The sequence below is a fragment of the Oncorhynchus masou genome, chromosome 10, assembly GCF_036934945.1.
Source record: "Oncorhynchus masou masou isolate Uvic2021 chromosome 10, UVic_Omas_1.1, whole genome shotgun sequence".
Lineage (NCBI taxonomy): Eukaryota > Metazoa > Chordata > Actinopteri > Salmoniformes > Salmonidae > Oncorhynchus > Oncorhynchus masou.
Genome location: NC_088221.1, coordinates 42,626,914 through 42,650,673, shown reverse-complemented (window position 1 = coordinate 42,650,673; position 23,760 = coordinate 42,626,914). Strand labels below are relative to the sequence as shown.

The window sequence follows — 23,760 nt, the reverse complement described above, 5'->3', positions numbered from 1 at the left end:
TATGATGAGGCCGTAGTTGACCCTGTTGTGGTTGTTGATGTTATTTCGGTCAAGGTGTGTTTTATTTTGTATTTTGTTTGAACCTTTATTTAACTAGGCAAGTCAGTTAAGAACAAATTCTTATTTTATGGTGTGATTGTGACCTGGACTCTGAAATCCCAGTTGTGCTGCCTAGATATTTTCTTATGTAGATATGTAGATATGTCTGCTAAATGACTTAAATGTAATGTAATGTAAATGTACATTCTGATACATTCAGGTATAGCTACTGTACTGCATGTTATTTGCATATTATTATGCCTAGGCCTATGTAATGGTCTGTTGAATAGTAGTATTCACTTAGTTTTCTTTAAATGAAACATCAACACACATACTTGTTTCTTGTTGATACATCCCAAAGAAGTTAGTTGGACAAAAAGCAAGTTGGTCTCCTTTTTTAAAAGAAAGCTTGTTGGGACTCAAGGATTCAGTGTGTGTGGCGGTTTTGTTTGAAACAAGGCACGTGCTGCTGGCGCCTGCCTTGAGAAACAGTCTTCCATCTGTGCTTATCACTCTACACTCCTAAAAATCCCATTTGCACAGAGCAGGGGGGAGGTGGGGGGCACAGACTTGAAGTCATCTCCTGAGTCAAAGCTCCGTTTACTTTGCACCAGGCAGAGGTCAGTCAGTGCATAGTAAACCAAGCTGGTCTCAGTGCAATTTGTAAGATTTGGTACGGAAATCTGTTAATCCCCATTTATTATGTACATTAGTTTACATTATGAGTGGAATAGTAGTTGTACAATATCATACGAATTACAGGATGTATAGTATCATACGTCTTACCCGGTCATACAATGGCATACGAATTGGATGATGTAAATGATCATACATCTTGGAGGACATCTAGTATTATATGTCTTTCTCTCAGAAGAGGTAGATTGTTGCATCTAAACAATAATTATAGGGAGAATTTACATTGGTGATTAGGAGAACTAACGACAAAGGTTAGGATAATTTATGTAGCAGTTTAGGTGAACCAACCTCCCTACTTTTGTTTGTCTAAAGTAACTAGACCATTAGTACATGTCATATGTCTTGGAGGTTCTCAGAAATACGTATAGTGTGTTTCGTATGGCTCTGATGCCAGGTTGAGTAAACTGGGCCTAGCTGAGCCACAAGGAGATTGAACTAAAGCATTCTGCTCACTTTAACGAATGGGATTTCCACCAAGCAGAACTTTGACCTCAATAGAGGGTGATTGTCAGTTACACACCTCACCTCAATGCTACTTGAGCTGTATGTTGCACACCGTCGTGACGGAGCCACAGTATGTTGATGTTATTTTGAGGAAGTGGCTGGTTCCATTACTCGACTGCCTGGGCTGTAACGTTCACCACCTTGTAGATAGAAATATCACCAATAGAGCAACTGACATCTGTTCTGTTCCACATAATATAAGCCTGTTCCTATCTGAACACTCCACAACGCTGTGTCCTACTGAGCACAGCCCCTGGCCTAAAATATAATCAAAGCGGGTTGGAATGTGGGTGGCCTGTCGATAGGAAGGTCCGCTCTCTGCAGATGTTGTGGCACCAGCAGATTGCTGGTACTGAGGGGACCAGAGCTGGTTGGGTGCCTAGGAGCAAGGTTAATTACACTTCCCCTTGATCTTGTGAATCTGGTTCTAGATTTCATTTGAGGGAAAGGAAGAATTATATCTTATGACAGTTTCGCAGATTTAAGTCCTGCATTTATTTTTTGGGTTATCTTTGTTAAAATGTAGTAAGGGAGTAAGTACACACATGCTTTCTCTCTCTAATCTCCCTCTCTTTCGCTTGTCTCTTTCTCCTCTCTCTCACACTACTGGTTTTAGAACACCTACTCATTCAAGGGTTTTTCTTTATTTTTACTATTTTCCACATTGTAGAATAATAGTGAAGACAAACTATGAAATAACACAAATGGAATCATGTAGTAAGCAAAAAAAGTGTAAAACAAATCAAAATATATTTTATAGTTGAGAATCTTCAAATTGCTACCCTTTGCCTTGACAGCTTTGCACGCTCTTGGCATTCTCTCAACCAGCTTCATGAGGTAGTCACCTGGAATGCATTTCAATTAACAGGTGTTCCTTCTTAAAAGTTAACACGAGCAATGGACATTAGACCAGTGGAAATTTGTCTTTTGCTCTGGAGTCAAAATTGGAGATTTTTTGTTTCAACCGCCGTGTCTTTGTGAGACGCCGTGTGGGTGAATGGATTTTTTATTATTATTATTTTTACCTTTATTTAACCAGGCAAGTCAGTTAAGAACACATTCTTATTTTCAATGACTGCCTGGGAACAGTGGGTTAACTGCCTGTTCAGGGGCAGAACGACAGATTTGTACCTTGTCAGCTCGGGGGTTTGAACTCGCAACCTTCCGGTTACTAGTCCAACGCTCCAACCACTAGGCTACCCTGCCGCCATGAACTCCGCATGTGTATTTCCCACCGTAAAGCATGGAGGAGGAGGTGGGATGGTGTGGGGGTGCTTTGCTGGTGACACCCAGGGATATATTTAGAATTCAAGGCACACTTAACAAGCATGGCTACCACAGCATTCTACAGTGATTCGCCATCCCATCTGGTTTGGGCTTAGTGCCACTATCATTTGATTTTCAACAGAACAATGACCCAACCTTCAGTTGGGCTGTGTAAGGGCTATTTGACCAAGAATGAGAGTAATGGAGTGCTGCATCAGATGAGCTGGCCTCCACAATCCCCTGAGCTCAACCAAATTGAGCTGGTTTGGGATGAGTGCAGAGTGGAAAAGCAGCCAACAAGTGCTCAGCATATGTGGGAACTCCTTCAAGACTGTTGGAAAATCATTCCAGGTGAAGCTGGTTGAGAGAATGTCAAGAGTGTGCAAAGCTGTCATAAAGGCAAATGGTGGCACTTTGAAGAATCTCAAATAAAATATATTTTGATTTGTTTAACTTTTGTTTTGGTAACTAGATAATTCCACGTGTTATTTCATAGTTGCGATGTCTTCACTATTATTCTACAATGTAGAAAATAGTAAAAATAAAGAAAAACCCTTGAATAAGTAGGTGTTCTAAAACTTTGACCGCTAGTGTACATGCATATATATCATGCAATATAATGGCTAGGCTATGTGTTCAAAGGATTGCCAGAAGGGCCATGTCTATGGTCATTAGTCTACCTGCTTCTGCCCTAGGCTTGCCAGACTCAGGCCAATGGTCCCAGGGCCCAGTCACACACAGCTGGATCTGGATGGGGATACAGTCTACGTCCCAAATCGGGCCCTATTTCCTTTGTGGTGCACTACATTTGACCAGAGCCTTATGGGTCCTGGTCAAAAGTAGTGTACTATATAGGGAATAGTGTGTCATTTGGTATGCAGCCCAGCGGTGCTCACTGCTCATCATCCCCAGCATATTAATGCTCATCCAGACAGCTCAGCAGGAGACCATTAGAGAGTGACACCACTTATGTCACAAAATTATTCATTTTTTGGATGTGGTGGAGGATAATACACACTTAACCTTAAAACATTTTTTTTTTAAATCCCCATTTTGTACAATCACACAGAATCCATACTGATGCCTGATTGGAGAGCCCTAATGCATTTGTTGAACCCCTCAAGTATAGGGGATTAGGGTGATATGTACATGGTTATGGTGTGTTGTTTTTAAAGGTAGGTTTATATGCAGTGGTGCAACAAATGGGTTGTTGTTAGTCTTTGGCAAAAACACAATTGGTATTTGGGAGGTTGTCTATGTTTTGTCATGGATAACTTGCTGCTGTTTTCCTGATGTTTTCAACACATGGTATGATTACCCAGCCAAGCTCCTTGCACTAATCCGCCAAACAACCAAGCAACAGGCATATACATTTAACTGGTTGTTATACTCGATGTGCCGGGAAGAGCTGGTTTATTTATGCACATTTCTCTGCACAAAAGGCCTATTTCACTCATAGGCCCCCTCTGCTTCACATGTAAATGTTCTTCTGTATCGCACAACAACAAAAAAACAAATCCTTCCCTCTTGAATTTTAAGCATTTCCTGTCTTCTACTACAATTATTGAATTACCCTTTGCGGCTTTTACAAGAGGGGGCCCACAAAAGAGAACCATTAGAATGTGTACCGCTCATTACCAAAGGTTCTCTGGTCACATTAGGCAACAACGCCCCTCATTAAGATCCCCTAACTTTGCATCCTGAGAAAGGGACTGAAGCAACACCACATTCCATTTATTGTTGCCTTCAAGCAAATGATCAAAGGCCACCGGACAGAAACAAGCTAGAGTAGAGATGAGCTGCAGCAGAATCGAGCTACAATTACTGAGTTGAGAGACTAGCTACAATATAAATTGGGATTACAAGGTACAGTAAAAGACAAGGCCTAGCTATGTTAAAAACAAGGTACATAGCCTAAAATACAATAGAAACTGTGTTCTAAGATTGACATTTTAGTCATTTAGCAGATGCTCTTATCCAGAGCGATTTATAGTAGTGAGTGCATTAATTGTCATACTTTTTAAAAACTGGTCCCCCGTGGGAATTGAACCACAACCCTGGTGTTGCAAGCACCACGCTCTACCAACTGAGCCACAGAAGATGGACACAGAACTCGCTCCACACGGTCTATTAGGTTGTTCCCCACATCTTTCTACCCTTTACTGTCAGCTGTAACTCAGTAGACTGTGCGGTACCTCACCCTAAGTACTGAAAGATCCTTCCACCCCCATGTGGTTGCTAGCCAAATACAATTTTTCTGTGTGACCTGCCTCAACATGATTCAGTAATGGCTCTCTGATGGAAGTTTCTCTGCCTTTGGTATTAGGGCTGACCCCGTTTTTGTCGACTGGACGATTTCTTTATCGATAGGCTTTTGGTCGACCAAGATATCTTTAGTCAAGCAGTCGCAACAAAAATAATATGTTGAAGTGGCGCCTTTTCATAAACCATGTTGCTATGTGCACAATAGCGAAGGTAACCAGCATATTGGTGTTGAGAACAATGTGGCGGAGGCAGCGGCGGAGACGAGAAAACAGCCCTTGTATTATTGTCTAAGAAAGGCGAGGAGTGAAAATGAGTTTAGTCTACAATCAATAGTCGAACTGTTAAACGTTTTTGACTTTTTAAAATCATCAATATATCTACAGAAATAAGACTGATTCTGCTTCTGTTGCCTGTTTGAGTGTTTGTTTAATAGCCTACTGATTCTGTCAGCACCAAGCCTCACGCAACGACATGTCAAGTAAACAATTACATAAATTAGTTTGTTTTTAATCAGTTTGCTGTAATAAACATAAGGCTTTACACTTTTCATTCAAATAGCCTCTCTGGTATTATTTATAATATATTTAGTGTTAACATGGTTCCAAATTGTCGGAAAAGTAATATTTATAATAATAACTGCTCCTTTTTCTTGATATTATTATAATAATAAGCCTACTTATGATGATGTAATCTATACAACACCTGTTTGGAACACACAATGTGCACTCAGCACTGGCTCCTTGCCTTCTCTTTCTTGATATCCAGCAAATCAAATCAAATCAAATGTTATTTGTCACATACACATGGTTAGCAGATGTTAATGCGAGTGTAGCGAAATGCTTGTGCTTCTAGTTCCGACAATGCAGTATGTTCCACAACCAGTGACATTTATTCCACACATCACCTTTACCTCCTGAGCAATCAGTAAATATTCCCTCGTTTCGAGTTTGTCAAGTCCTCTGTTTCCATTTTTGGTGTTACGATGTTCAAAGTTTGTTTACAACCAATTTTATGGATGTGATTATGATATGCTATAGGTTAGGCCTTATTGTGCCCTATTCGGATGGGATTAGTTTTTACTGGGGGAGGTCGGGTCACACTTCCTCAATTCAAATATTATGCTGACACTATGGGAAATGTGGTTTGGTATGGTTTAGAAACTTGGGAACCAAGCTGGAGTTATCAGTGTGGCCCTATCACATGGACATGTTGAAATACTGTATCTTCACACCTAGAATAAAAAGCTCCAGGTTCAGTCATAACTGTCCATTTATTTTGGGGACAAAAGAAAGAATTACATGGGCCAGCTTGGGGAAAAAACTAATCCCACCCGAATCGTCCTCTGGAATAACAGACATTCTTGAGTAATAATTACATAACCAACGTTCTCTAGTAATACTAGTCCCATGCGAGTAGGTCTTTGGTCCATGCGATGCGAACATGTCACCTAAAGAGAGCAAGGGTTGAGGGAATAGGGGATGTTTTTCCTAAACAAATGAGGGATTTCGGTAACAGAACTTTTCAGTCAGAAATGGTTGTTATGTTGCAGCTTCAGGAAAACGGACAGCGCGATAACACACTTCGATGATCTGTAGTAGTTGTTGCAATAGGAAGGAGAGGGAGACAACGGGTTCTAGTCACATAGCAAGTCTCGGCCCGGCCCGGCACAATCAAATCAATTGCCTGACAGACTCCCTCTAGTCAACTGTGAGTCTTAATTATTTAATCAAAGTGTGTACTTAAAGCATTAATAAGCTCAGTGAATATGACTGATTTGATTAAAACACACAGGATGTGTCAATATATGGAAAAATACACGTTAACATTTTTCGCTCAATTGATTGGTCAAGAGAACAGACGAGGGACAGCCCTATTTTGTATCACATATAGGATGATGGAGCACCCATCTCACAGGTCATTTCCTGGGGTTCGTTTGCTCTCTCCTTTAAAAAAAAAATCTTCACATATCAAGTTGTGATCTACAAAAGGAATCCTTAAACAACAAAAGACCTTGCCTCCCAGTCAACCGAACGAACCACCATCCCATTCGTAGCACGCTAAGGAGTTGCCATAGCAGACAGTGGTACAGGACGGCTTGTTTGTTGTTTCCTCAGATCATTATCAGAACTCTTGGAGTGTGCTCTGTGGGCCAGCGCTCAATGGCACATTTCACAAATGAAAAAGGTGCAAGGATGACTTATGTAACTAGTTTATTTACCTTTCTTTTCAGGCAGGTTCCATAACCTGATATACTTTGACCTCAAATTGGATTATGATACTTTTCCCCCCCTCTTGCTGTGCTCACTGAGGTGGATTACAGTAACCAAGATGGTGTATGCCATACAATCATGGTGTTCTGTATTGTTTACATTCATTAGTTGTAGCTGAGAAGTCCAGATTCTTCACTATAATGGGAAAATCAAATACAATGCCTTGTTTCATCAAGTATGCTCCTGTTCTTCGGGTCAGAGTGAGAACGTTCTGTTCTTCGGGTCAGAGTGAGAACGTTCTGTTGTTCTTCGGGTCAGAGTGAGAACGTTCTGTTGTTCTTCGGGTCAGAGTGAGAACGTTCTGTTGTTCTTCGGGTCAGAGCGAGAACGTTCTGTTGTTCTCACTCTGACCTGAAGAACAACAGAACGTTCTCACACTGACCTGAAGAACGTTCTGTTGTTCTTCGGGTCAGAGCGAGAACGTTCTGTTCTTCGGGTCAGAGCGAGAACGTTCTGTTGGTCTTCGGGTCAGAGCGAGAACGTTCTGTTCTCATCTGTCGTTTAGAATAGAGAATTTGTCCTAAAAAAGCATGGCATTTTAAACACTCATCAGACTCAACCTGCAGCACCCATAACACTGGGACTAAATGTGACACAACATTTGGAGATGCACACGGAAGGGTTCTATGGGGAAGTCCTCTATGGGCTGGAAGTTCCAGGCTCAATTCACAAGAGGAAGTTTGATGGGACTTAAAAGTAGGGCACTTAACTCTATGTACCCTATGGACTGCAAGTGTTTTTTCAGCAAAGCTTTTTTATATTTTTGTAAAAATTGTCTTGACTTCATAGAAATTGAATAGACAGAAAAGGTCCCCCTCTCGGGAAAACAAATGGAACATTCTTAAAGCCTGTGTTGTCCTAATGCTGTTCGTCAGACACAGACTGCAGGCCCATTCATTCGTACTGTAAAACAGCTAAACACAGTGATGAAGTCAGATCCCTTAATCCTGGCTGGAATGTCCATCCAGCTCCAAGCAGGCTCTTGGGTCTCAGGCCCTGTCTACTTATCACTCCAACTGGAAGAAGTGAGACATTATGTGCTCTGACAGAGATCAGGGGGAAACCATCACATTTTCCACTGAAAACAGTCCTGTTTTGTTAGTTTACTTTGAACAAAGCTATTTGGCCCCTCGTTTCTTAGCAGGAGTAACAGGTAGATCTAAATGCTCAGAAATGAGGAGAGTGCTTTGCATACAAATGCCATGATGTTAACTGAAACTTAGCTTGGATGAGGAATGAATGCACAACTACGACAGACTTCCATGGAGCCTATTTGTTTGGAACTGTCAGTACTCTAATGCCTGTAGTGTCACAGCCTGGGTCTAATTTTATAGTTTGTTGAAGTGATCAAAGCCATGAAAGGTGTCATCCATTAGATGCTGTGTTTATCAATTTGATATCAATAGTTGAACTTAAACAAACTCGGCAAAAAAAAGAAGAAATATCCCTTTTCCAGGACCCTGTCTTTGAAAGATAATTCGTAAAAACCCAAATAACTTCACAGATCTTCGTTGTAAAGGGTTTTAACACTGTTTCCCATGCTTGTTCAATGAACCATAAACAATTCATGAACATGCACCTGTGGAACGGTTGTTAAGACACTAACAGTTTACAGACGGTAGGAAACTAAGGTCACAGTTATGAAAACTTTAGGACACTAAAGAGGCCTTTCTACTGACTCTGAAAAACACCAAAAGAAAAATGCCCGGGGTCCCTGCTCATATGCATGAACGTGCCTTAGGAATGAGGCATGAGGACTACAGATGTGGCCAGGGCAATGAATTGCAATGTCCGTACTGTGAGACGCCTAAGACAGCGCTACAGGGAGACAGGACGGACAGGTAATCGTGTTCGCAGTGGCAGACCACGTGTAACAACAGCTGCACAGGATCGGTACATCCGAACATCACACCTGAGGAACAGGTACTGGATGGCAACAACAACTGCCCGAGTTACACCAGGAACGCACAATCCCTCCATCAGTGCTCAGACTGCAATAGGCTGGACTGAGGGCTTGTAGGCCTGTTGTCTGGTGAGGACCTGCCTTACATCACTTGCAACAATGTTGCCGATGGGCACAAACGCACCCTCCCAGGACCAGACAGGACTGGCATGAAGTGCTCTTCACTGGCGAGTTGCCGTTTTGTCTCACCAGGGGTGACCCTCCAGTATGACAATGCCACCAGCCATACTGCTCGTTCTGTTCGTGATTTCCTTCAAGACAGAAATGCCAGTGTCCTGCCATGGCCAGCGAAGAGCCCGGATCTCAATCCCATTGAGCACGTCTGGGACCTGTTGGATCAGAGGGTGAAGGCTAGGTCCATTCCCCCCAGAAATGTCCAGGAACTTGCAGGTGCCTTGGTGGAAGAGTGGGGTAACATCTCACAGTAAGAACTGGCAAATCTGGTGCAGTCCATTGGGAGGAGATGCACTGCAGTACTTAATGCAGCTGGTGGCCACACCAGATATTGACTGTTAATTTTTATTTTGATCCCCCTCCTTTGTTCAGGGACACATTCAATTTCAGTTAGTCACATGTCTGTGGAACTTGTTCAGTTTGTCTCAGTTGTTGAATCTTGTTATGTTCATACGAATATTTACACATGTTAGGTTTGCGAAAAAAAATGCAGTTGACCGTGAGAACGTTTTATTTTACATGTGTGAAACTCTTTCGTACGAGCTAATTTTATAACTGCACTTGTTTCGCATCCATGCCTGTTACACCCTGTGGAGATGGAGCACAAAAGAAAGTGTCTTTTCTCCCCATTTGGCATCTTTTCAACCCCCCCCCCTCCCCTCCCCTCCCGCTAAATCCGGGCTGCCCCGGCCCGCGCTGGACTCGACAAGATAATCAGAGGAGTCTGCTACAGACGGGCTTGATGAGCTGGGGTTCTTACGCCATTTTGGTTGTCTGGCACCACCACATCTACAGAATATGCCAACTGTAGGGCCACATAATGTTGGGCAACCAATCACAGCGCACCAATGGATAGCAACTGTACCAGGTTCCCATGAAGAAATTGTAATGACAGGTCCACCACAACATACCGAAGAATTTTGTGATTAGGGAAAGGGGGATACCAATTAGCAAGAGGTAGTCTGTGTTAAATTTCATTGTGTATTAGAAACAGTTTGAGATCTTTGTGAGGGGATTTTGCCACTGGTTGAATGGGGAATTGGGCTTTGCGGGAAAATATCAGTATGCAACAGTAACTAAAAGGTGCGAGGCTTAGCGTACGGTCAATTGTATTGCTGTGCTTTGCTGTTGTTTTCAGTAAGGGTTTTGAAAGATTGTTTTGATTATGTTTGGACCAATAGAGTAACCCTGCTGCTAGGGCTGGGCGATATGGCCAACATTTTATATCACAGTATTTAAAAATATATATATATTTTTTAAATGGACGGTATTTTGATGGTATTTTTAGTTTTTGAATAATACATTTCTACATTTGCTTTATGAGTAGTGAGTGATCCCAGGGTGCTTTATGAGTAGTGAGTGATCCCAGGGTGCTTTATGAGTAGTGAGTGATCCCAGGGTGCTTTGAGTAGTGAGTGATCCCAGGGTGGCAACACATACATTCTAAGTGATTTCAATTAGTCTTTCTCCATTCTGATGGTTTTATACTGTTAAATTCAACTTCAACCAAAACAAATTTCAGGACTTATCATTTCTGCATTTCCTGCACTCAATTGCAGTGGTAGAAAAAGTACCCAATTGTCATACTTGAGTAAAAGTAAAGATACGTTCATAGATATTACTAGAAAAATGTATTGAAAAAGTGAGTCACCCAGTAAAATACTACTTGAATAAAAGTATGAAAGTATTTGGTTTTACGTATTCTTAAATATCAAAAGTAAATGTAATTGATAGAATGTACTTAAGTGTCAAAGGTAAGAGTATAAATAATTTCAAATTCCTTATATTAAGCAAACCAGATGGCACCATTTTTTTTAATTTTGAATTTTATTTACAGATAGCCAGGGGCATTCTCCAACAATCAGGCATAATTTACAAACAAGGCATTTGTGTTTAGTTAGTCCTCCAGATCAGAGGCAGTAGATGACCAGGATGTCCTCTGTTTAGTGATTCCATCAGATCAGAGGCAGTAGATGACCAGGATGTCCTCTGTTTAGTGATTCCGTCAGATCAGAGGCAGTAGATGACCAGGGATGTCCTCTGTTTAGTGATTCCATCAGATCAGAGGCAGTAGATGACCAGGATGTCCTCTGTTTAGTGATTCCGTCAGATCAGAGGCAGTAGATGACCAGGGATGTCCTCTGTTTAGTGATTCCGTCAGATCAGAGGCAGTAGATGACCAGGATGTCCTCTGTTTAGTGATTCCATCAGATCAGAGGCAGTAGATGACCAGGATGTCCTCTGTTTAGTGATTCCATCAGATCAGAGGCAGTAGATGACCAGGGATGTCCTCTTGACAAGTGCTTGAATTGGACCATTTCCCTGTCCTGCTACGCATTCAAAATGTAATGAATACTTTTAGGTGTCAGGGAAAATGTATGGAGTAAAAAGTACAGTATTGTATTGTATTCAGGAAGGTTGTGAAATAAAAGTTGTCAAAAATAGTAAAGTACAGACACAAAAGAAACAACTTAAGTAGTACTTGAAAGTATTTTTTACTTAAGACCTTTACACCACTGCTCATTTGAGATAATTTCCACACTGCCACGTAGGGCTGCACGATATGAGCAAATCATCTAGGACTTCTTTTTAACCAAATGTTGCAAACGCGATTTGACTTGCGAATTAGAGAAAAACTGTTAGAATTAGAATAGTCATTCTATTTCCATAGTTAGAATATAATAGTGGGCACTTTGAATACAGTGTTGTTTGAGATGACAACGAATTCAAATGCCAGGGAAGAGTTACTGTGACAGGATAGGAACTAAAGTGTTGGTACGTGTTTCCTAGGGGACCCTATAAACTTTCTCTTAGGATACTTATTGTAAGTAATTTATTCTTGCTTTGCATATTCCTCTTTGATTTAGAAGATACTGTTGCACAAACAACATACTGATTAGGTCTACACCATCATTGGTATTATCAGGCTGTATTAGCTAGCTACGTTTGCTCTTACTCAGTACATTTATTAGCAAGCTAGCTATTACCATTAGCGGCAAACAATTAGCGTCTCACAAGATTTAGGGCAACGTGCTAAGAAAAGACAAACTAGCTGTTTGCTGATGTAAGAAACAGAAACTAATAGTGTCACTATAGAACGCAAGTGGATTTATATTAAGAAGCAAAGATAAAACAGCATCGTATGTGCTGCATTGACCATGCAGACTGAATACAAGTGTCTCTGGTTGAGGAACATCAAATGCGCTTTTTGAGTGACAGGGGGTGTGGCTAATTCTGGAAAGTGGCGCAGAGCGAGATGATTCAATTAGCGAAACAAACTGAAAATTGACATTACACATGGCGTATCACATTTATCAAACCAAACATTCAAATAACGGTATATAAGGTCAAGTAAAAACCCAAACCGGTCCATGCATCAATACCAGTATATCATAAAATACGTTATACCGCCCAGTGCTACCTGCTGCCTCCGACATGATTGCCAGTCACTCTCCAGGCAATGTATTTCAGAAGAAGGTTTAGGCTAGGGGTTGAGTGAGAATAGTCAAGTCTAATGGAGAATGTTTTTTTTTTGTGTGTTGGCTCCCAGTCCGTACAGCATTGTTGCAGGTCTTGCCCAATCCAACTATCCCCCATTAGTCAATAAACTAACTGTGATTTTTGAACAGGGCCCTTTGTGATTTGTGTTAAGCGCCTTGGTCAATTTGTCTGTTTCAATTTGCTGGTCCAGATCTGTAATCATGGCATAGGGACTCCGACAGATGCACATCATCTTGGGCTGTGTCTTCCTCCACCATGCGTGGATGTGACAGTAATTCTGAAAGATTCACTGTAATCCTGATGAGGGCAACTTGTGTCTTCGGAAATAATCCCCAGGATTTATCCCCACTGAGGGGCAATTAGCTAATTAATTCCCTCCCAAAATAATGTTCTTCAGCCATGCCGCCACAGACTGCAGAGCACCATTTGTTTTTTAATGAGCCATTATGTTGTTCTTGTTTTAACGTTGTTTACACTTGGATGAATATGAATGAGGAAATCAGGGCTGTTCTTGGACTAGGGCCATGATTAATGAAGAAATGGATCTGATGTGTTCAGTGTAAGCAAAGTGGCCTCTTGTTAGTGGTGTAAAATACTTAAGTAAAAATACTTTTAGTACTACTTAAGTCGTTTTTTTTGGGGGGGGGTGTATCTGTTAAAGTTAAATAAAGGTTACATTTAAAGTTTTAGTTCACTACATTCCTAAAGAAAATGATGTAGTTTTTACTCCACAAATTTTCCCTGAGACCCAAAAGTACTTGTTACATTTTGAATGATGAGAAGGCCAGGAAAATGGTCTGATTCACACACTTATCAAAAGATCACTACTGCCTCTGATCTGTCCGACTCACTAAGCACATGCTTCGTTTGTAAATTATGTCTGAGTGTTGAAGCTTGCCCCAAGCTATCTGTAAATAAATAAAAAAGAAAATGAGGTTGTCTGGTTTACTTAAGAAATTAGAAATAATTTATACCTTTACTTTTGATCCTTAAATATATTTAAAAGCAAATACTTTTAGACTTTTACTTAAGTAGTATTTTCCCGGGTGACTTTCATTTTTATTTGAGTAATTTTCTATTAAGTTATCTTTACTTTTACTCAAGTATGATAATTAGGAATTTTTCTATACTTCCTCTTGTTGGCTATTTTTGAATGCATACATTCAGATGCTATCTTCTTCCCCATAGCAGCACTGATCTCTATGAGGTTCTTATTGTCATCATAGGTTTAGGCCTATTTATTCATATGAAGACATTTTAGGGAATAACTGTCTAAGATGTCCCATTGCCTTTGGCTGCTGTACAATAAAAGAAAGTTCATTTGAAAAGCAATAGAACATGAAAAAATTGCATATTATTATGTTTATAAAATAATTCCCGCTACTTTAAAGGTAAGATGGTTTTAAACAATTACATTTATGGGTAAATAGTAAAAAAATAAAATAATAATAATTAAATGACCGCGTCCACTCAGATTCAAGTGGTTGACTTGCGGTGTGCAACAGGCTGTCCTTTGCACTCCGGTCTTGATCTGAACGAAACGTGCCTCGAATGTCGACAGAATCAAGCTTTTATGTTAATTATCCTTCATTAGCCTATATTTAAGGAATTAACTTCTTGCGTCGAGCAATCCCGTATCCGGGAGCGCAATCATAGCCTCAAGCTCATTAGCATAACGCAACGTTAACTATTCATGAAAATCTCAAATGAAATGAAAGAAATATATTCACTCACAAGCTTAGCCGTTTGTTAACAACACTGTCATCTCAGATTTTCAAAATATGCTTTTCAACCATAGCTACACAAGCATTTGTGTAAGAGTATTGATAGCTAGCATAGCATTAAGCCTAGCATTCAGCAGGCAACATTTTCACAAAAACAAGAAAAGCATTCAAATAAAATCATTTACCTTTGAAGAACTTCAGATGTTTTCAATGAGGAGACTCTCAGTTAGATAGCAAATGTTCAGTTTTTCCAAAAAGATTATTTGTGTAGGAGAAATCGATCCGTTTTGTTCATCACGTTTGGCTAAGAAAACCCCCCGAAAATTCATTCATTACAACACCAAATCTTTTTCCAAATTAACTCCATAATATCGACAGAAACATGGCAAACGTTGTTTAGAATCAATCCTCAAGGTGTTTTTCACATATCTATTCGATGATAAATCATTCGTGGCAGTTGACTTTCTCCTCTGAAGCAAATGGTAAAATGCACACAGCTGGAAATTACGCAATAATTTCGACGGAGGACACCAAGCGGGCACCTGGTAAATGTAGTCTCTTATGGTCAATCTTCCAATGATATGCCTACAAATATGTCACAATGCTGCAGACACCTTGGGGAAACGACAGAAAGTGTAGGCTCATTCCTGGCGCATGAGAACTTGTTCTCAACTTGCCTACCTGGTGAAATATAAGGAGACATTGGAACACAGCGCACTCAAAATCTGGGCCATTTCCTGTTTGAAATTTCATCTTGGTTTCGCCTGTAGCATCAGTTCTGTGGCACTCACAGATAATATCTTTGCAGTTTTGGAAACGTCAGTGTTTTCTTTCCAAAGCTGTCAATTATATGCATAGTCGCATCTTTTCGTGACAAAATATCTTGTTTAAAACGGGAACGTTTTTTTATCCAAAAATTAAAAGAGCGCCCCCTATATCGAAGAAGTTAAAAGTCTCAAAGGTTGGCCACATTTTCTGGCACCTCCTTCATGTCAGCATCTGTTTGGACAAGGCGGCAGGTAGCCTAGTGGTTAGAGTGTTGGGCCAGTAACCGAAAGGTTGCTAGATCAAATCCCCGACCTGACAAGGTAAAAATCTGTCGTTCGAACCCTGAACAAGGCAGTTCCGAGGCCGTCATTGTCAATAATAATTTGTTCTTAACGGACTTGCCTAGTTAAATAAAGGTTAAAAGAAAAACATGAGATTTTAATATTCCAATGTTGACCTCTGATCCAATTCTGACTGGAGTAATTGTTTCATATTGTGATTTTTTTTACTTCTCGGTTCGGACAACTTAAATCTACAGTATCTTCTTGTCCGACAATTCTTTTTTTTTTATGTTAATGTCGAGCCCTGATGTTTAGCTGGCACTGTGTTGTCGCTCATAATTGTTTGTCAGCACAAACATGACTGTAGGTCCTGACTCTCTGTGCCAAGCATGACTGTAGGTCCTGACTCCCTGGGCCAAGCATGACTGTAGGTCCTGACTCCCTGGGCCAAGCATGACTGTAGGTCCTGACTCCCTGGGCCAAGCATGACTGTAGGTCCTGACTCCCTGGGCCAAGCATGACTGTAGGTCCTGACTCCCTGGGCCAAGCATGACTGTAGGTCCTGACTCTCTGGGCCAAACATCACTGTAGGTCCTGACTCCCTGGGCCAAGCATGACTGTAGGTCCTGACTCCCTGGGCCAAGCATCACTGTAGGTCCTGACTCTCTGGGCCAAGCATCACTGTAGGTCCTGACTCCCTGGGCCAAGCATGACTGTAGGTCCTGACTCTCTGGGCCAAACATCACTGTAGGTCCTGACTCTCTGGGCCAAACATCACTGTAGGTCCTGACTCTCTGGGCCAAGCATCACTGTTGGTCCTGACTCTCTGGGCCAAACATCACTGTTGGTCCTGACTCCCTGGGCCAAACATCACTGTAGGTCCTGACTCCCTGGGCCAAGCATCACTGTAGGTCCTGACTCTCTGGGCCAAACATCATCCTGACTCCCTGGGCCAAGCATCACTGTAGGTCCTGACTCTCTGGGCCAAGCATCACTGTAGGTCCTGACTCTCTGGGCCAAGCATCACTGTAGGTCCTGACTCCCTGGGCCAAACATCACTGTAGGTCCTGACTACCTGGGCCAAACATCACTGTAGGTCCTGACTCCCTGGGCCAAACATCACTGTAGGTCCTGACTCCCTGGGCCAAGCATGACTGTAGGTCCTGACTCCCTGGGCCAAGCATGACTGTAGGTCCTGACTCCCTGGGCCAAGCATGACTGTAGGTCCTGACTCTCTGGGCCAAACATCACTGTAGGTACTGACTCCCTGGGCCAAGCATGACTGTAGGTCCTGACTCCCTGGGCCAAGCATCACTGTAGGTCCTGACTCCCTGGGCCAAGCATCACTGTAGGTCCTGACTCCCTGGGCCAAGCATCACTGTAGGTCCTGACTCCCTGGGCCAAGCATCACTGTAGGTCCTGACTCCCTGGGCCAAACATCACTGTAGGTCCTGACTCTCTGGGCCAAACATCACTGTAGGTCCTGACTCTCTGGGCCAAGCATCACTGTTGGTCCTGACTCTCTGGGCCAAACATCACTGTAGGTCCTGACTCCCTGGGCCAAACTGACTCCCTGGGCCAAGCATCACTGTAGGTCCTGACTCTCTGGGCCAAACATCACTGTAGGTCCTGACTCCCTGGGCCAAGCATCACTGTAGGTCCTGACTCCCTGGGCCAAACATCACTGTAGGTCCTGACTCCCTGGGCCAAGCATCACTGTAGGTCCTGACTCCTGGGCCAAACATCACTGTAGGTCCTGACTCTCTGGGCCAAACATCACTGTAGGTCCTGACTCCCTGGGCCAAACATCACTGTAGGTCCTGACTCCCTGGGCCAAGCATCACTGTAGGTCCTGACTCCCTGGGCCAAGCATCACTGTAGGTCCTGACTCCCTGGGCCAACTCCCTGGGCATCACTGTAGGTCCTGACTCCTGGGCCAAACATCACTGTAGGTGGGCCAAGCATCCTGACTCCCTGGGCCAAACATCACTGTAGGTCCTGACTCCCTGGGCCAAACATCACTGTAGGTCCTGACTCCCTGGGCCAAACATCACTGTAGGTCCTGACTCCCTGGGCCAAACATCACTGTAGGTCCTGACTCCCTGGGCCAAACATCACTGTAGGTCCTGACTCCCTGTAGGTCCTGACTCCCTGGGCCAACATCACTGGGCCAAACATCACTCAGGTCCTGACTCCCTGGGCCAAACATCACTGTAGGTCCTGACTCCCTGGGCCAAACATCACTGTCCTGGTCCTGGGCCAAACATCACTGTAGGTCCTGACTCCCTGGGCCAAGCATCACTGTAGGTCCATCACTGTAGGTCCTGACTCCCTGGGCCAAACATCACTGTAGGTCCTGACTCATCCTGGGCCAAGCATCACTGTAGGTCCTGACTCCCTGGGCCAAGCATCACTGTAGGTCCTGACTCCCTGGGCCAAGCATCACTGTAGGTCCTGACTCTCTGGGCCAAGCATCACTGTAGGTCCTGACTCTCTGGGCCAAACATCACTGTAGGTCCTGACTCCCTGGGCCAAGCATCACTGTAGGTCCTGACTCTCTGGGCATCAAACATCACTGTTGGTCCTGACTCCCTGGGCCAAACATCACTGTAGGTCCTGACTCCCTGGGCCAAGCATCACTGTAGGTCCTGACTCTCTGGGCCAAACATCACTGTAGGTCCTGACTGACCCTGGGCCAAGCATCACTGCCAAACACTGTAGGTCCTGACTCCCTGGGCCAAGCATCACTGTAGGTCCTGACTCTCTGGGCCAAACATCACTGTAGGTCCTGACTCTCTGGGCCAAACATCACTGTAGGTCCTGACTCTCTGGGCCAAACATCACTGTAGGTCCTGACTCCCTGGGCCAAACATCACTGTAGGTCCTGACTCCCTGGGCCAAGCATCACTGTAGGTCCTGACTCTCTGGGCCAAACATCACTGACTCTCTGGGCCAAGCATCACTGTAGGTCCTGACTCTCTGGGCCAAGCATCACTGTAGGTCCTGACTCCCTGGGCCAAGCATCACTGTAGGTCCTGACTCTCTGGGCCAAACATCACTGTAGGTCCTGACCACAGGAGGCTGCTGAGGATAGAAAAGCTCATAATAATGGCCGGAACAAAGCAAATGGAATGGCATCAAACACCTAAACAACCAAAGATTTCACGACTAAAGGCTGGCTTATACTATGGGTGTGTTTGTAAATGTAATCTGGAGTGCCAGTGTGTGCTCTGGGTGTTCATAAACTCAGAGGGTTGCCAGATTGTCCATTCGTAAATTCGTAGCGTTTCATTCTCGGAACGCACACTGGAGATACTGGCCGAAAAGCAGGGTTGATCTGAGCGTTCTGACCTAACAACAGCAGTCAAGCACCCAAGCTAACTGGCTAACATTGAGTAGCTACTTCCAGACACAAATGAGAGAACACTCAACTCTGACCATTTTACTTGTCCTAGCAGAGCTGTTTTTATGTTATCCAGAGCATTGGTGACTGCAACTGTGCTGCTGGCAACAATTTAGTTAAGCTTTTTTGCCAACGTTTACTGACACAGGCCATATTCAATGTGTGTTGAGCGTTCATAAATGTGTCAGTTATTCTGTGCTCTGGCACACTCAGACTAGAGTGCTCTGAAATTGGAGTAGATAGCCAGAGCGAATTTACCCGCTACGTCCATCAACAGTTGACGCATTGACATCATGAACATTCTATTGAAATGGTTACTTGCATAGTGGAGTCTTTTGTTTATACATGTAGCTCGCTAGCGAAACAATGAACCATAATCCCAACTCATAACGTTACTACCCTCCATGAATCTGCAGGAAGCTAACCAACCAGGTTCAATGTTACAGTAGCTAACATTAGGCTAAAACTAGCAATGCTAAGACAGGAATAATATTACTACACAGATCATACACGTAATGTTAGCTACCTAGCCAGCCAGCTAATGTTAGCTAGCTAGCTAACAGTACACTAACTTGAAATGAAAATGACTTTCTGATCAAATTAGAAATGTGTAAAATCTGAAAATGTAGCTAGCTAGACTCTCTTACCGGTGTACATGGATGGTCGCTTCTCTCTCTGTCATGGATGCCATGGTTGACCTTAGTTTGAAGATGTATTCTGGAGACAGGTGCTTTATACAACAGCATTCTGTGTGTTGTCTTTTTGACTCCGTGTCCATATTTGCAATCAAACACCAGAATCTCCTTAGCTATCATACTCTAATTCCACTGATTTCAAAACTCGATCCTCCAGAAAGTGGAGATTAACACTTATGCACTTCTACGTGATATCATTTAAAAAAAGCAGCGTTTAGAAAGGATTACCTACACATATTGACCAGCTCATATTATAGACAGAAGCGTGCTACATGGCAGACCAATCCAAACTCATCTCTTGGCATGCCCAGCCCACTCATTATCTCAGCCAATCGTGGCTAGCGGGAATGTTGCCGTCTTTTTCTGTGGCTAAACCCACTAGGCTTGTAATTTTAACAATTTGATTTGTTATTGAAGCACATATAAGTTCACATGTTCCAGAAGGCATTTCTGTCAAAAAACACATTTAGATTAAAAAAAGAAAAGGTTACGTTCAAATGGCTCTCCTGTGAAGTAGTGAGGCACAACATATGCCTAGTGTCCTGAAATTAGTCACATATCTCTCCCGCTCACTTTCTCTCCCTGTTTTTTTTCAATACCTTTTCTCTCTCTCTCTCTCTCCTTCTGTCTCTTAAAATATCTCTGTACTTTTTAAATGAGGAATTATTTGAAACTAAGGATGTGTTGTATTTTTAACCCCAAGGACAACATGTGTTAAGAATAGACTTAGATTAGATACGTAGGCTTAACAGTAGCATTTTATACCTTCTGAGCTAAATCAAGCCGACAAGCCTATTTATAGAAAGCTTTCTATGCCTAAACTGTTAGTTCTCCTCTATTTGGTACTCAGAGAGAGAGAGGTCTTTACATGCTCATTGGTGTGTCAGAGCCTCTGTTCTCTATCTTAGCAAGAATAAGTTGTCAAACCACACCCACCACATCCTTTAGCTGAATAAGCCTTGTTTTTGTCGGTCAGTGTTAGGCCTACTTCTTGAGGTTTTGTCAGGGTTAACCACAAAACCAGCTCATGTTGTTTCATAAACAATATGGTACCCTCAGGCTGTTTTGTACTTTAAATTCAATATCCTTTACCCCCCAGTTATTTAGATAAGAATAAGTGTCAAGGATTAAATTGAAAATATAATTTTTGTTTGGCCTTTTTGGTGTCGGAGATGATCTAGCTCATTCCCCTTTAAAGGACCCATGAGCACCAACAAGGGAAATTCGTAGGAGCAGATCAAATTGGGTGTCAAATGAAAGCCAATAGTGTATATTTTGGGAGAAAGGAAGGCATAGATTCATTTTTCAACCCTTTTCCATCTGAAAAGTTAGGCATAGGTAAACGGATAAAAAAACTTTACTTGCTGTAATTTTTGAGAAATATTGCCTTGTAATTCTGTTTCTTTAAGACATTTTTAAGTTTCTCTCCCTCGTGAGGGATAATGAAAGTTTACAAAAGTAACAAGTAATGGTTGACGATCAGATTTTATGAGTTTTAATCACGTAATAGTTAATAAACAAATTGAAATCAGTAAAATCACAAAAACAAGTTGGTATGTCTACCAATTTAACTGATTTCCATTTATTTTTTTAATCAATTATTAAGTTATTAAATCTCGTAAACTTGTTAACTCATAATTCCTACCTGTTCTACGGCCTACCTGTTCTATGGTCGACCATATGCGTGACAGTACGTTATTGGCAATTGTTTGATTGACTCGTGTAGCATGGGTTGTACAGCTCCGAGCATACTGTCAGGCCTAGACCAGTGGTCTAAATGATTGTTGTGCCCCATTACCCTCCTGGACCTATCAAACATAATCATTAACAAGTCATATTAAGGCCTGCCAGGGCCAGAGATTTTCCCACACTGCATTTGAAGACTGTGTCGGACTCCAGAGGGACACACTCGTCACCACTGGTTAATTACAGGGATGTAAGGCTTCACACTGTAGGGGGGCGATGACTGTGTTATCTGTCCTGGAATACTCCTGCACTGGGCAGAGAGGGACATCATCCGTGCATTGCTTCATGAGAGCAATAGATAAGTAGTAGATTAAAAGAACATGAAACAAATAGGACATACTGTATGATGCTACACTGTAGACAGGGCTGGCCCAACATGAGCTCTGTTGATGTGCAGGACGAAGGAGGCATATTTTTTTTTTTAATGTGCTTCCTTCGATCTTGTTTCTGTGTTTTGAACGCCATTAAATCGATTCTCCCAAATGATTTATTACATCAACCCATTTACGTAAAACAAGACTTCTGTTCTCAACATTCACTTTAAAAATCTGATCAAGTGTCTCCATATCTCTATTTCTCAGGGGCGATCCTGGGTCGGACCGAAACACAGGAGTGTGTCCACTATAACTACAACCCCAACCCTGCTGCCATCCAGGAGAACCGAGGGAACCGCAGTGGCATCGAGACGTGTGCCGGGGAGAAGGACAAGCGGAGACACTGTTTCGCCACCTGGAGGAACGTGTCGGGAATCGTAGATATCGTAAAGCAGGGCTGTTGGCTGGATGATCACAACTGTTATGACAGGTAGGGCCTATTGCATCAGGGCTCTGTGGTGGGTTTTATAGCATTTGTGATCTGTTACAACACACCAATGACACGGTTGAATGATTAAGTGTGTCATTGGTGTGTTGCAATGGGTCACAAGTGTTATCAGTATATCAGTGAAATCTATTCTTATAGGCCTATATAGGATCTCCATTCTATGTGAGGACTTGGTCGTTCCATGAATATGATGTTAAAGGTGTCGAATGGGGAGCAAGAAAAATCATGTGTTCCTGTGTTCCAATACTCCTACTAACCGTACTATTTGTGATGTAAATTGAGTATGTAGTGTGCTTATTGGTCATAGTATGGATAGTTAGTATGTCAAAAGTTCCTGGATGTCGTACTAAATTCGCCAAAATACGAAGTATACAAGCAGTGGACACTATTTTCTTGCTTTTAGGGCCCATAATGCAATTCTTCAGAAAATGGTCGTGGCTTCACAACGTTTTCAGATGTAAAAAAAGAAATGTCTGAGAATATGCAGCCGAAGTCCGACGAAAGCGGACACAAATTCAATGCTTCAACTGTTGAGCGATGTAATAAAGTAATGACTTTTTGTTAGCTACGCTATCCTTACAAACCGCAGCATACCATTACAGCAGTATGAACCGGTATGTTAGCTAAGCTACCTAATGTTAGTTGCCTACTTGTACGTCGAACTTGCCAGTATATTAACTATATGTAGCTTAGCTAAGTGGAGCGTTCTCAATGGTCATTGTTAATTCGCTCTGGCTATCTACTCCGATTTCTGAGTACTCTCGCCTGAGTGTGCCAGAGTGCAGAATAACTGATGAATTTATGAACGCTCAGTTGAATATGGCCGATGTCATAAAACATCGGCAAAAAAAGCATGATTAAATTGTTGCCAGCAGTTAGTCACCAACGTTCTGGATAACATGAAAACAGCCTAACCATCTCTGCAAGGATGACTAAAATGGTCAGAGTGGGGTGTTCTTTCATTTGTGTCTGGAGGTAGCTAGCAAGCTTGCCAACATTAGCTTGGGTGCTTGACTGCCGTTGTGAGGTCAGCATGCTCTGATCAACCATACTCCACGGCCAGAGCGTCCATTGACGTGCGCTCCGAGAGCAATACGCCCCTACGTACGGACAGTCTGACACCGCTCTGAATTTACTAACTCCCAGAGCGCACTCCAGATTGAATTTACAAACACACCGAAGTCATAAAATGTCTAGCTAGTAATTTGTTATGCTAACAAGCTAGCAAGAGGTTGGATAGTAACAGCATCCACTTCCGGTAGACAGGCGACGCGCTAGTACTCTCAACTGAAAGGATACCTTTTATTTACATACTAAAATGAAGTAATAGTATGTAGTATATACTCATTAAGTATGTAATATACAGTATGTTAGTATGGTTATTTGAACACCGCTCTGGTTCCTTGCCAACTGTTTTAAAATGGCAGCATCAGCCGTCTCAACTTGTTTTAACAGCTACACTACTGTGATAAGCAATTGAGCTTCTTCTCGAGTGATTTAAGACCTGCAATGTTTTTTTGAAACAAGCTAGGCCTAGATGTTTGCAAATTGTCCTCTGAGCCAGAACAGACTGAGATAGTGAGGAAAAAAATAAAAGATCTCTCTAAGGGTCTTATGTTTTGAGCCTCTTCAGTTACCATGCT

The 23,760-nt window shown here is 42.4% G+C and overlaps 1 protein-coding gene across 1 annotated transcript in view; it reads left to right on the top strand.

The window, feature by feature from the left end:
• Positions 1 to 23,760, top strand: part of LOC135547653 (activin receptor type-2A-like) — a 56,414-nt gene that overhangs the window by 1,729 nt on the left and 30,925 nt on the right. The window contains exon 3 of the mRNA XM_064976844.1: positions 21,877 to 22,099. Within this exon, the coding sequence (XP_064832916.1) occupies positions 21,877 to 22,099 (223 nt within the window). The remainder of the gene's footprint in view (positions 1 to 21,876; positions 22,100 to 23,760) is intronic.